Source organism: Quercus robur, chromosome 4 (genome assembly GCF_932294415.1).
Source record: "Quercus robur chromosome 4, dhQueRobu3.1, whole genome shotgun sequence".
NCBI lineage: Eukaryota > Viridiplantae > Streptophyta > Magnoliopsida > Fagales > Fagaceae > Quercus > Quercus robur.
The window spans coordinates 19277036-19292122 of NC_065537.1; the positions used below are offsets into that span (position 1 = coordinate 19277036).

Below are 15087 nucleotides of genomic sequence, written 5' to 3' on the forward strand. Positions count from 1 at the left end.
AGTTTGCTATTTCTTTTATAATGTTCACACCTTTCTCTTTGTAGTCCCTAAAGTGTTATCTGGACAATTTCTCACTCTGGGGATTTTCAGTGCGCTCTAATATGGAATGCTATTACAGGCACCTTGGACATAGTTGATTGGTGGAAGTTGGTTTGTTCCTCAAAAGCCATTCCAAAACACAATATTGTTTGGCATACAATCGAAAATGATTTTAAGCAACAGTTTTTAAACAACATTATATGTATTTCTACATACTTTTTCATCCACACGTATTTTCAAAAAATACAGCCAATGTTACCAAATTGACTCTTATAAATCAAGGATACTATCCTTTGGATAGGTTGCCGCAACCTGCAATCAGGCTATGCACGTGATGTGTTTGGAAAGTTCCTCCTTTCCACCTACTTGCCACCAACAACAAACCCCACTCCTCCAGTCCAGTCGTCAGCCAAAATTCAAGTCATTGCCAAGGACTGCCGAAGCCCGCCCCACCGATGAAAGCCAATTACCATGAAAAATCCATGAAAAACCTGCCATAACCCACCTATTGTTTTCGGTTGGAAGTCCTCAGGATTTGCGGCTTTTTTATTAATCTTCAGAGAGAGAGATCTTTTTTTGATGAACTTTCACAGAGAGAGAGAGAGAGAGAGAGAGAGAGAGATCTTAAAATAGAATTTTGGAAACAATGGTATAATTGTCCAACAATTATGCTCACGTCTTATACATGTGAAAAAAAAAAAAAAAAAAAAAAAAAAAAAAACCTTTAAAATGAGAAGCCTCATGGTTTTTATTCCAATTTTTAATTTAAATATAACAGCAGAAAATTATAGATTAAATTGTGAAACAACAAAAGCAAATGTCGATCAAAAAAGAAAAAGAAAAAAAGAAAAAGGGTTACAAAATTGGACTTAGGCCTGTTAACTTGTATGAACCCAATGAAAAGGTGAGGCATGGGTAATAGGAGTACCAAGTTTTAGACTGATAAGTTTTTGATCTGTACTCGATTTTGACTCAACCCAGCTAGATCAAACTTGTACTCGACCTTACTCGCTCGTCAAGCCTTTATTATAAATTTTAAACTAATTTTTTTTTCTTTGACTCATTTTCAATGTAATTTTGTGTACTAAAATTATAATAAAATTTCCATTTATAAATGAAAATGTTTTTAATTTTAGAGTAAGTAAATTATAGATTTTATTTTTAATTAACTTTTTTTCCCTTTACCTAACATATTATATATTTGTATTTTTCACACTAATATAATATGTGTGTGTATATATATAATTTTAAATATGCTTATATTGTATGAGTTTGGATTAGTTTTTTATTTATCCTTTTAGTTATTTAACTTATTTGCTTATGTGGAACTTTAAAAAAAAAAAAAAAAAAAAAAAAAACCTCAATTGTTTAAGTACAAATATAATTTTGTCAACTTTTAGCAAATAAATAATAAATTTTCAACAAAGATCTAATCCAAAACACACTTAATTTCACACTTAATTTATAAGTGATTTAATTTAATTTAATATTTCATGTATAACATGTATAATTTATATGTACTTTTTTCTTCTTTTGTGGAATTATTAAGTTAGTAGACTATTAGAATTTAATGGAAAGGAATAAAAAAAATTAATTATCGCACTTAACGTGAACCAAAATGCATAATTTGCAATAACCCATCAACACGAATTACTAAAGGTGAAATTTACCAATTTATCCATTTTATAACCCATTATTAGTACATCCAAAAGTCTAGAATCACGAAATTTACACATAGAATTTCAGAAATTTTCTCAACTTTTGTAAGTGAAATGAATCATGTGAGGAGTTCTACCACAATTTTTGCAATTCTAACATCGTAAATTATGAGTGGTTGTCTATAACTTTTACATGAATATATCATTTTTTTTCTACTACTTATAGCCAACCACATTAACATAAGGATAGTAGCAAAAGTTGTGACACAAAATTTTCACAAATATCATAGCCTTTCTCAACTTTTGTAAGTGAAATGAGTCATTTGAGGAGTTCTACCACAACTTTTATTGCAATTTTAATGTAGTAAATTGTGAGTAGTTGTTTATCACTTTTATATAAATTTATATATTTTTCCCTATCGCTCATTACCAACCACATAAGGATTTTAGCAAAATTTGTCTCCATAGATTTTCTCAAGGAGTAATGCCACGAATACAAAAAATTTGACACAATCTTTTCACATTAGTTGAGTTAGTAAGCTTTTACTGGTTTTCATTTAAACCCACTATTAACATTACATTTTTATTTATCATTAAAAATCTCCATATCAGTGTCAAATTTTTTGAGAGTAAAATATTATTTTGGTTTCTAAACTTTATTAAGAGTTTGTTTTCAATAATTTAAGAATGATAAAAAAAAAAAAAACTTTTAATAAAGTGATAGAAAGTAAAACATTTTAATAGTTTTGGTATGAAAAATAAAAGTTTTAAAGGTTTAGGCATGAAAAATAAATTTTGTTAAAATATAGGGACTAGTCCCCCTCTCTTTTAAATTCGTCTCTCACACCCTCACTCACCACCACTAGCCACCAGCAACCACAGCCAACTCTCTCTGCCACCAGCCACCGTCATAGAAACAAACCACTGTTTTGCCGCTACCAGTCACCATCGCGCCACCAACCACCGTCACCTCTAACTCTGCCAACATCAAGGTTCCCTCTCTCTGTTTGTTAAACAATGCCATTTTTTCCCTTTTATTTATTAATGTTTTGTAGTTTCTCAGTTTTGGTTAGAATAAAAGGGTGATGAGAATCAGGTGTGTTTTGAAAATTTCAGCTGTTGCCACATTTTGCTTTGTTTTATGGTTCTAATTCCATTTTTAAGTGAAATAGAAAAAACATGTCAATAATAAATGGCTGTGGTGTGCTATTTGGTAGCAATGGGGCATGAGTTTTTTTTTTTTTTTTTTTGAAATCATTTAATTAAAATTAAGTCAGCAAAATTATTGCTCACATTAATACTATGCAATTGTTAATATTGTGTTTTCTGATATCAGTAACTTACTTGAGTCTTTAAAACCGGGTTACTAATGTGTTCTCATGTCCTTGCTTGGTGTTGGTAATTAGTCCTTAGTTTAACCACATTTATAAATATAACCTTGACTCATTGTGTTACACTCTTCCACTTAGTGTTATGAAAATTGGCATTAGCTAACAGGTCGTGTTAACCTAACACGACCCATTTATTAAACGAATTATGTGAGTCGTGTTGTGGCAACCCAATTATGTTGTTATTAAGTGGTGTAAAACAACATGAGAAGAGAGCAAGCTTTTGATTTTTTCAAATTATCTAAACAAAAAATAACCAAAGGAAAAGGAATATTTTTCTTACGCTTTTTTGGCAACCAGATAGAAGCTAATAAAAAGGAGTAAAAATCCTCTACAAGATTTGATTTTGAAAGTAATCTAAAAGAAAATTTGTTCTAAATATAATTATAATTTAAAAAGTCAGGTTCAACTATGAGGTTTTTGTATGAAGCACTTGAATTCCTTACCTTTGTATTAGAATCAAGCATAGAAAATAAATATTATGATTACGATGATAGGAAAAGTTATATTAAAGTTTAGATCCTCAAAACTAATTTATTATTCTTATTATTTTGGTTTCAATGTTAATAATATTATTGTTTTATGTTGTTGTATTGGTTTTGAAGTGAGATGGCTTTGAGAGGTGCATGGCAACTTCAAAAGCTGGTTCTGAGCTTTTCTGATTTGGGAGGAAGTAGTAGGGGCATCAGGTATGCTTTATATATTAATATATATATATATTATTTGTTGTAGATTTATATCTTAAGATAAAATTGATTGAAGTGAGAATGCCTTGGCTTTTGCATGGATGTTGTAATTCGCTCTATTATAATAGATTCTTTGAAATTTTGTTTGTGGATTAATATATTGCCATTTCTGATGATTTATTGAACAAGATGAAGCACCTTAAGTTGAAATGGATGATTGTAAATGGCCACAAACATTTAGGCTAAAAACCAAATTAATTTGTGTGGGAATTCTTCTTGGTTTGATCTGAATTGTAGATTTTTTTTTTTTTTTTTTTTTTTTTGGTGTGTTATCAAAATTTGTTAGTTGTTAAAAACAGATTATTTTTGGTGACAGTGATGTGTACTAATCAAACATATTTATGAGTTATGCCAGACTGTAGAACTGTTCTTCTTTGGTAGGGTAGATGATTAGAAAAATTGCTCTATATTTTGTTCTCTCTCTCTCTCTCTCGTGTCTTGGAAAGATAATTACTTTAAAACGTATGTAATGTCAGTGTGTTCTATTTTTGCAAAGGACAATGATCTAAGGTAGTTCGCAAGTTGGCGAAGGGAATGTGACTCCAGTTCTTTCTGTTATACTTTCTAGCAGGTTGAATTTGCATTTCTCAGGGTGCTGGGTTGAGTGTTATATGTTCCAGCAGATTAAATTTGCATTTCTCAGGGTACTGAGCTGGGTATTATATGTTGCCAATAGCAAATTCTTGGATAGTCCCAATTCATGCTATTTCAGAATCCATTGGGCTACAGGCAGGGTTGTTCACAGTTGATTTTTTTTCTTCCCCCTAGAGTCATGAGGGCTTCAGAGGTATTAACTTCCTGATGAGGGTTTTTAGGTAGAATATGAAGTTGCTTTAGTTTCTAGTATACTATTTCCATGGAGTTAAGTTGAGAGGACTGAAAAAAGGGAGAGTAGTAAGTTAACTTTCTTCCACAGAGTTAGAAATCCCAGCCATTTTCCTTGCTTCCACTATAGTTAATTACTTAATTTTTTAGTATCATGGTGGTGAGAATTCATTGAAACTACATGTACTGTGGTAGAGTAAGAAACTATCCAGAATTTGGTGTCAAAAATGGTGTCCACTCTTTGTTAATTCCATCAATCTTGACAAAGGTGCTATATAGAGTGCCCCTACTATATACCATCCATCTCTTTCCAGACAGGAGATCGATAATTTAGTGCATAATGTGATTTGATTTGATTTTCTTTCTTTAGGGTCTGTTTTAGTGGGCTGGTCTTTTTAACCAAGTTTTATAGACAATTGATGGAAGCACAATTACTATGTTGTATACTTGCTTTCTACTCTGTCCATTCTTTGTTGTAGGCTTATCTATTTTTGCTGGCTACTTTTTGGTCAATGCTGCTACAATCACCACTGAGAATAATAGTAATATGTAGGTTTTGAGATGAGTAATTGGTTGAGATCACTGAAGATAAAACCGGACATTTAGCAAGGCTCATTTTGTCAGAATAAAGAGGATGCTAGAAAATTCATTAACAAAACAAAAGCAGATGCTCCCTCCTTTTACTTATTTAATGATTAACAAGTAAGCAATCAATATGGCAGGGCATTTATGGAGTCACATCTGCCAGCATTTGGAGAGAAAAATCCTCAGCTAGATGTTGTTACTCAGCTGATTCGTGGTCAGCATCCACATTTGAAAGGACTTTACTGTAAGTATCTCTCTCTCTCTCTCTTTTCCTCTCTTATGTGAAGTTTAAATAAGGATTTCTTTTACCAAATGCACAGGGAACAAAAACGAAAGGGTGATATGTGTGAAGAATATGGATCCAGAAGTCGTACTTCTACATGCAACCAGGCTAAGGAATTCTTTGGGAAGAAAGGTTGTGAAACTGAAGACAAGACATGTTGCCAAACACCCTAGCGTTCAGGGTACATGGACAACAGAATTGAAATTTTGAGGTACAAGAAACAGCTCCATGAGGAGCTTCCTTTGGTTTATTATTATTGTTCTGTTTACCCATAATTACAGGCCTAGTGGAACCTTCACTTATAGGAGCTTAAGGATTGTGATCAGTTGTGCAATCTGGCTGATGCTTTATATAATGCAACAGGATTCTTAGCAATATTCACAAGTCACACATTTCAAAAACGTTTATGGCATTTACCCCAATTTTGTTTAACATAGAATTATGACAGGTATATGGGTATTCATGTTCCTTGTAATCCTATATACTTTGTTACAATGGAAGGGTTAATCTGAGAAAACTATGGTTTTTGCTTCCTACTAGTAGGTCAACCTTGTACTCAAGCTCATTTGTCTTTTTGCAGCCAATGCTTTTAGCGCTGTTGAGTGGACTTCTCGGTATATTGTTATGCAAAAAGTGTTTGACCAAATCTAATATCTAATGAGCTACAGTAATTCCACTTGGATCCAATTGAAACAGAAACTAACCAAAACAAACAAGAAAATCAACACCCTAAATGAACAAAAAATATACAACCCATTGTGTACAAATGAAAGATTTGATCTTGTTAGCTACGGTAAAGGAAAATAGATTAAAACTTGAATGTGTGTGACAAAAGGAATAGATCTAAACAAATGTTGAATTAATGTAACTACAGTCACAAGATCTTTTAATTGTGTATAGATCTAGAACAACATTAAATTAGATAAGATATTGTAGTTGCTAATGGCGTAGTTGCAGTTGCAAGATCTTTTAATTGGGTATGGATCTAGAGCAACATTAAATTAGATATTGTAGTTGCTAATAGTGTAGTTACAGTTGCAAGATCTTTTAATTGGGTATAGATCTAGAACAGCATTTAATTAGATACTGTGGTTGCAAATAGAAAGAAAGCATTAGATATCCAACAAATCAAAGATTCTCTCTTCTCCTCTCTCACACTGCTTTAAGATTTTAGCCATTTCTGACTTTGACATTGTATGTGACCAGGTGCATATGGATTAGATGACAATTGCATATTCTTTGACATTGTATGTGGAATTTGGTTAGGCAGCTCCATTATAAACTATATTTGCTGAAAAACCTAATGCTAATCACCAATTCATGTGTCATTTTTCCATGCACTAAATGTTAGTAGAAGGCAATCTAGATACGAGTTCATGTTGCAGTGCTTTTGAATGGGGCTATAAGTTTTGTCAAGAGCGTCCACATTCAGTTATTGGTTCTGTAGCTGAAACTTATACAAAGGATCTGATAAATTGCAGCTAATTTTTATCAGTATACCTCATCACTATAAGTGATTAAGCTTTGTAAGAATTGTATATAATTACTGAAATGAATTACAATTTTCATGCACCGCACTATTGAATTGGAGTTTGTTCAAATTGATTCTTCAGAAAGCCTAAAAATTTGTTTTTAACCTTCACCACGGGGGATTGAATAGTGTTTGCTATTTCTTTAATATTGTTCACATTTCTCTCTCATTTTAATCTCTATTGATCATCTTTACCATGACTGTTGTTTTCCAAATGAATACTCAAGCTTACAGGCATTTGAGTGGATATTATTTGTTTGTTCTTGCATTGACTGGATGAAAAGAAAAAAAGGGAGGGTTTGTTGGAGAGAGAGAGAGAGAGAGAGCAACAAAAGTCTGCCCAGTGTAATTGTCGAGCAACTAAAGTCTGCCTAGTGTCATTGTCGCCTTCTAAATTCTAATTTTAGGTGAAATGTATCGATCGCTCTTGAATTTTTAAGGTCATTGGACATACATCCTTTGAATTGACTAAGTGTGCGTTGGGAACACACGTTTTCCATGCGTTCCTGCGTTTTGTTAAAAAATAGTGGGTCTCATGCATTATTCACGAGATCAGCAAATACTTTTTTCAGCAAAAAAAACTTTAAAATTGGGTCTTACGATACTTTTCACACATTTAAACATTATTTTGCTATACTATTTTCAGTTTTCAGTTTTAATAATAAGCGGTATCCAAACAGACTTTAACATATAGAGGTTCAAGGGATTAAGCAAAGATTTTGACTAATTGCCTCCAATGCCTACCACCTCAACAACCCTAAGCATTTCATGGTAATCTCATACTTAGAACAATGCTACATTTCATGGTAATCTCATGCTTAGACTTAGGGTTCGTTTGGATAGAACTTATTTTGTTGAAACTGAAAATTGAAAACACTGTAGCAAAATAATTTTTAAATATGTGAATAGTGTCTTGAGACTCATTTTTAGTGAAAAAATTGTTGAAAAGTGAAGTTTGTGGGTCCGTGAATAGTGCACAAGTGCACTGTTCACGGAAGACTTAGTCAAAAACTGCGGCTGGGAAAAAAAAAAGGTTGAAAACGTGCGGCTTGAAAATGCAGACGTGATAAGTTGTATCCAAACCAGAGGCTTTATTGTGCTTTGAAATCAAACAAGAGAACTTAATATTTCATAGTCTGTGCAAGTGCCTATACCTCATCTTGCAATTAAAAAGGAAGGAAAAACGAGCAAAAGGTAGAAAATTCCCAACATAGTGGAGAAGGGGATTGAAAATTGTCTAAAATAGCATGCAAAAATGAAAATTTGTGCTAGCAATACTTGCAAGGTAAAAAAATGAAGAGATCCTAAACCATCAGAAGTGGTATGAAAATGTTATAAACGTAGCATTTCTCATAAACTATTTCTTCTTTTTTGAATATCTACGCAATTACAGAGAATAGAGAATTTTATGTGCCAATACACTGCTAGGCTGCTAGCTGTCAATCTTGAAAAATAATGCATTTCTAATCTTGAATACTAGCTATTTTATAAATCAAAATATGTTGACAAAGGCTTTTTTTTAATATATTTTTTTTTGGACTCTAAAATGCTATCTGTATTGCCAAGAGCTTTTTACTCAATTGGTTGGTATATTCTGATGTTTCTAACTGAGACATCTAGAATTCAAATTCTCCTCTCACATTGTAACTATTGAATTATAAAAAAAAGGTGCTATTTGATTAATACTATTTAAATAATGTTAATATTTTTAAGTATAATTAAATTCATTATAGTTATGTGTTTGAATTCAATTAAGAAACTTAATATATTACACTCAAGCTCTACCACACATTCTATTAACTATGATTTTAGATTCGAATTCTTTATTATCAACAAATTAATGGGAATAGGTAATCCATTTTCTTCTCCAAAAAAAGAAAAAGAAAAAGAAAAAGCCCTCCATAACACTCAAACATGCCTTCACTAATATATATACACACACTTGCCTACCAGTGCCAAGACCAAACTGAAAATTGAAAAATTCATGTCTGTTTGGGAATAATTTATTTAATTGAAACTGAATTTTTTTTTTTTCTGAAAGTACGGTAGATAAATAAAAAAAGTTAGTTAAAATAGGACAGTGAGACCACACATTCTATTAACTACGATTTTAGATTCGAATTCTTTATTATCAACAAATTAATGGTGTAGGGGCGGTTTTTGAAGCCCAGGCCCAGCAAGCAAGTGGTTCTGGCCCAAAAGTCCCCAGACAATGAATTTGTAGAGAGTGGGTTACAGAGCTAGGACTAGACGAAGTAAACGTCAGTTAGATGTACGCCATGCAATACGTTGAACGTGAGAATATTTCGCTTATGTTTGATAAGATATCGGTTCGAGGAGACGTATACGTGCACCTCTTGTTTTGTTTACAGACTAAAGAGTTCTTTAACCTTTCTCTCTCTCTTTCTTCTCAATTCTCCGATCCCCTCTTCAAGGGGATCTCCTTCTCTTATATAGCCTCCTTGAATTGATAAGAACCTTACACTTGTTAGCCATCCGGACCTTCACTTGAGTGCCTGTCCCATCGGACATCTTCCTTATCCTTCTGTGAGTTGCACTGGCCAATGTAATACTGTTCACCTGTCTTCTCCACATTAATGCGGCTTAAAAAGTAGCTTTCTTGCATTTAATGCGCCAGTTGTGGCTTCTCCCTGATGCCTTACATTTTCTTCTTTCCTGCTGTGTGAGGCTCACCCTCCTACCCACGTTCACCTGGATGGGTTCTTCACTGTGGAGGGGACACACATTGGGCCCAAGTTCGCGTGTCCAAGGAGGCATTCCTCCTCGGACGTCTTTTGGATCAAACCGGGCTCAACAGGGTTGGGCCGGAAGTCACTCTGGCCCCTATTCCTCGTTGGGTCATGGCTGGGCTTTGTGTGGGTCCACAGGCCCATTTGTTGATTTTGGGAATTTCATCCCTACAATAGCCCCTCAAAATTCCGGCTCCTTCTCTCTTGTCCGAGGAGGAAGGGCGGGATTTTGACATTCAGAGGATTATTTACTGTGGGTCCCTGCTTCACTTGCACAGAGGTATGCTTCTAACGTGCCTCATTAATGACGAAGGTGGTTAATGACCCCATGCGGCGCTAATTACTGCTTTTAGCGGTTTTAGATATTTTGATCCAGCGGTTAGATGCTAGATCAACGGTTGGGATCACTTCCGTTTCCCTAGGCGGGAAGATGTCTGTCCGGCTTCTCCTAGATACATAAGACTTTCGAAGGCATTTCCTTCTCGTTTTTGGACAAGCACTCGAGCACTCAGAGCACTCTCGCACTCTCCCTTTTAAAGCGTTCAAGCCTTCGCAGTCGTCCCCTTGAAGATTTCCTGCCAGTTCCTCACCCGTAAGTGCACACTCCTTTTTTCCATTGCCCTTTTCCCGGCGTTATTTCTTAAGTAAATCGTCTTCGCGTCACCTAGGATTAGGGGGATGGGTAAGCTTGACAAGATGGTAGATTCCCCGGCCGGTATGGAAGGCTTCAGGGCCAAATACCGTATTCCGCCGGAGGTAGGTCTAGAGTATTGTCATTTGGAGGACCTCTTTATCAAGAGAAGGACGGGGCAGGTGGCCATTCCGGTGATAGCCTTTGTGGAAGGAGGAATGACCATCCCTATGGGGAGGATAACTAGGGATTACTTGCGTGGTCATAGGTTGGCCCCTCACCAATGCGTCGCGAATATGTTCCGGATCCTGGGGTGCATAAAGGTCCTGAACAATCAGATGAACCTCGGCCTTTCATGGCATGATGTGGTTCATCTATATGAATTGCATAGCCTCGGCGACTCATATTACTTGAAGTCCAGGTCCGATGAGGTGAGGTTGATATCCTACCTTCCCAAGTCCAACAAAGGCTTGAAGGACGACCTTTTGATCGTCTTCGGGCCGTGGCACGACGGTCTTCACTGCCCAGTCAAGGCAGGAAAACCAGGTGGGGCTCCATAGAGTTAGATCCCTTGGAAAGGACTTTAGTTTTAATCTTCCCCCCACCCCTTCCCCCTTTTTTTTTTTTGATTCTGACTTTGCTTGTTTGCCTTCTCGGACTAACACATTCCTCTCTTCGGATCTTGCAGACAAGAAGCATACGACTCCTCGGCTTAGTTTGGTCAACGTCCAGGCACTCAACTTCCTTCTAAGGTCTGAGATTTACGTGAGTTCGGACGGGCAATTGCAATCCGCGCCTCTGATTTTGGACTACGTGCCCCTCACTCGTGCCCTAGTGGAGCCCGGCCAAGCAATTAGGGCAGGTAGTCCGCGATTGGCACGGATAGACGTCTCCGTACCAGGCTTTCTTACTTCGAGAGATTTGCCCCTCGTCCAGCTGCCTGCTCAGCGTGCCTTTCCCGCAGTAGTTATCCCAGAGGAAGAAGCCGGTTCCTCGCACTCGTCTTTGGAGGATCAGATAGACCAATTTCACTTTGCCGAGGAGGGAGAGGTGTCGGCCAGAATAGTAGAGCTCTCGGATTCTGATTCAGATCTGGATCGCGCCTCAATAGCCCCTGACTTGGGTTTAGTAACCGCACAAGTTGGTACCAGCCAAGAGCCCGAAGAAGAAGAAGAAATGGACTTGAGACAAAGGTCTGGCCTCAAAGGCCTCCTTGCCAATAGGAATAAAAGACAATCCTCCAAGGAAGCCTCAAAGGAGCAGCCGACCCCCAAGGCTCCTCTTCTTCCTCCTCCCACATCGGATGTGGCGCTGCAGCCTATGCCCAACTTAAGGCGAAAAAGGCCTGTGGGGGAGTTGGAAGAGGGCGAGGTTGGCCAAGAAAAAGCCAAACCTCAGAAGAAGGGTAAAGAGACCAAGGAGCCCAAAGAGAAGAGGACCAAATCCATCGATAGCCGAGACGAGGCGGCTATTCGGAGGGATCAACGGATATGGTCGTCGCGGCTTGAGCTGGATAGCGCTCCAATTTCCTGGGATGCAACCATGTGGGAATCCCAACGACGGGAGGCGTCGTTCCTGGTTGAGGCTCTGCAGCAGCCTTTTCTTTTGCCTCGCGACATGAAGGGGCTCCGGAATACTCAGCAACCAGAACTCTTCATGTCGCTGAAAAGGGACATGGCAATGGTAAGCGAAAATTTTTACTATCTCATTCTCTTGTCACGCATCCATTTATTCACCATCCTCTTTGATTAAGCTTTTATTTTCCTGGTGCAGGTCACTCAGTAAATCTTCGTTGCTGAGGAGTGGGCCAAAAAGGCACATGAGGACCTCCATAATGAGGCTCAATCCCGCCGCATTGCCGAGAGGGCTGCTGGCGACCTCAAGAAGGAAAACGATAGCCTGAGCCATGAAGTAAAGGAGGCAAAGAAGGGGCGGGATAGCGTGGAAGCCGGCCTCAAAAATGCCACTAAGCAAGTTGAGGATCTGCGCCTACAGCTCCGCCAGTCTGAGGAAAACCTTAGGACAGAGAAGCAGGCGGTTTCAGACCTCAAGGTCGAGCTTGCAAAGGTTAAGGGGGAGGCCCGCCTGGCCAAGGAGATGGCTAAGAAGGCTGTGGCAGCCTCTTATGAACGCGAGGTCAAGGATACTGAGGTCAGACTGGCCGAGGAGGTGGCTACTGTATGCAGGGAATACATTACCCTGTCTTGGGGTGTAGCCTTGGACCGGGCGGCAGTCCCAGCGGATTCCGATCTTAGGAAAACTGAGAATATCTTTTTTCTTGAGGACGTTCGTGAGATCCCCGACGAGGCCGCGACTGAAGAGCCTCTCCCAACAAAGGCTTTAACCTCGGACTCTGCTATGCCTGATGCTGAGGCTGTGCAGCCGGCCGCGAAGGACAAGTTGCCCGAGGACAGTCTTTCAATCAAGGAGGTTGTTGCTCAGGCTAAGGAGACTGTTTCGGGGCCACAACCAGCAGCTGACTAGCCTGGGCCTGCTCAGGGATCAGACTTGGGAAAGTAGTGCAGGATTTTCTTGTTAGATTTTTCATATTTTGTTTTGTTTAAGGGTTGTAAAAGGATTGCTTTTGGGGATTTCAATGAATGATATCGTTTCCTTTTATTCTTGTTGTTTTACTTTCTCTTCTGTTTTTATCATAAATAGATGTTTGTTCTGCCATTAATTGCTGAAAGCCAAGTGTGAATGAACGAATGTGCATAGAATGATAGTTAACAATTTAGACAGAATTGCTGTGAAGCCAATTTTCCCCAAGTCTGTGGTCCGAGGAGCCATGCAGGACTTGGGTTCTGTTTAACTCTTATTGAGAATCGTTGCGTGGTTAATTTCCCCCAAGTCTGTGGTCCGAGGAGCCATGCAGGACTTGGGTTCTGTTTAACACTTATTGAGAATCGTTGCGTGGTTAATTTCCCCCAAGTCTGTGGTCCGAGGAGCCATGCAGGACTTGGGTTCTGTTTAACACTTATTGAGAATCGTTGTGTGGTTAATTTCCCCCAAGTCTGTGGTCCGAGAAGCCATGCAGGACTTGAGTTCTGTTTAACACTTATTGGGAATCGTTGCATGGTTAATTTCCCCCAAGTCTGTGGTCCGAGGAGCCATGCAGGACTTGGGTTCTGTTTAACACTTATTGAGAATCGTTGCGTGGTTAATTTCCCCCAAGTCTGTGGTTCGAGGAGCCATGCAGGACTTGGGTTCTGCTTAACACTTATTGGGAATCATTGCGTGGTTAATTTCCCCCAAGTCTGTGGTTCGAGGAGCCATGCAGGACTTGGGTTCTGCTTAACACTTATTGAGAATCGTTGCGTGGTTAATTTCCCCCAAGTCTGTGGTCTGAGGAGCCATGCAGGACTTGGGTTCTGTTTAACACTTATTGAGAATCGTTGCGTGGTTAATTTCCCCCAAGTCTGTGGTTAGAGGAGCCATGCAGGACTTGGGTTCTGTTTAACACTTATTGAGAATCGTTGCGTGGTTAATTTCCCCCAAGTCTGTGGTCCGAGGAGCCATGCAGGACTTGGGTTCTGTTTAACACTTATTGAGAATCGTTGCGTGGTTAATTTCCCCCAAGTCTGTGGTTAGAGGAGCCATGCAGGACTTGGGTTCTGTTTAACACTTATTGAGAATCGTTGCGTGGTTAATTTCCCCCAAGTCTGTGGTCCGAGGTGCCATGCAGGACTTGGGTTCTGTTTAACACTCATTGAGAATCGTTGCGTGGTTAATTTCCTCCAAGTCTGTGGTCTGAGGAGCCATGCAGGACTTGGGTTCTGTTTAACACTTATTGAGAATCGTTGCGTGGTTAATTTCCCTCAAGTCTGTGGTCCGAGGAGCCATGCAGGACTTGGGTTCTGTTTAACACTTATCCCAAATAGCTGTACAGTAACATGGCATCAAGCGTGGTGTCTTTCATTAATAACAGTACATTTTCAGGTTATTTACATTCCACGGGCGTGGTACTACATGTTCGTCCAAGTCTTCTAAAAAGTACGCCCCAATGCCGGTTACGGATGTGATACGGTATGGGCCCTCCCAGTTTGGTCCAAGCTTTCCCAATGCAGGGTTCCTCGCGGTGCCCAGGACTTTCCTCAACACTAGATCCCCGGGTGCCAAGAGCCTTGACTTCACCTTGGTGTCGTAGCCCTGTTTGAGCTTTTGCTGATAATAAGCTAGATAAACCATCGCACTTTCCCTTCTCTCTTCGAGGAGATCCAGGTTTTTCTCCAGAAGGCTGTTGTTAGCAATGGGGTTGAAGGCAGTAGTCCTCTGGGTGGGGAAGTTTATCTCCAGTGGGATGACAGCCTCGGCTCCGTAGGTCAATGAAAAGGGGGTTTCTCCCGTGGACCTGCGAGGCATGGTGCGGTATGTCCACAAGACGTGGGCTAACTCTTCAACCCACCTCCCTTTCGCATCGTCCAACCTCTTCTTCAGTCCATTCACTATGGTTTTGTTGATGGTTTTCGCCTGTCCATTACCCTGTGGGTAGGCTGGTGTGGAGTATCAGTTGATAATCCCCAGCTCATTGCAATACTCTCTAAAGGCCTTGCTGTCAAATTGGAGGCCGTTGTCTGAGATCAGGGTGTGCGGGGTCCCGAACCTAGTGATAATATTTTTCCAAACAAATTTCTTGACATCGACGTCCCTG

At 38.8% G+C, this 15087-nt stretch overlaps 1 protein-coding gene across 1 annotated transcript; it reads left to right on the forward strand.

Annotated features, from left to right (window-relative positions):
• Nucleotides 1-2499: 2499 nt before the first annotated feature.
• LOC126720783 (54S ribosomal protein L51, mitochondrial-like) lies at nucleotides 2500-6084 on the forward strand. The gene is made up of 4 exons (XM_050423600.1): nucleotides 2500-2689; nucleotides 3691-3774; nucleotides 5379-5485; nucleotides 5562-6084. Exons 2-4 carry the CDS (start codon nucleotides 3695-3697, stop codon nucleotides 5732-5734), a joined length of 360 nt encoding a protein of 119 aa, XP_050279557.1. The 5' UTR covers nucleotides 2500-2689; nucleotides 3691-3694; the 3' UTR covers nucleotides 5735-6084.
• The last annotated feature ends 9003 nt before the right edge of the window (nucleotides 6085-15087 follow it).

Excerpts from the sequence above, each read along its gene's own strand:
- LOC126720783 (XM_050423600.1), top strand. The coding sequence starts at position 3,695 with ATGGCTTTGAGAGGTGCATGGCAACTTCAAAAGCTGGTTCTGAGCTTT. Across the intron at positions 3,775-5,378 it reads GGAAGTAGTAGGGGCATCAG|GGCATTTATGGAGTCACATC; the intron begins GTATGCTTTATA and ends TCAATATGGCAG. Across the intron at positions 5,486-5,561 it reads ACATTTGAAAGGACTTTACT|GGAACAAAAACGAAAGGGTG; the intron begins GTAAGTATCTCT and ends CCAAATGCACAG.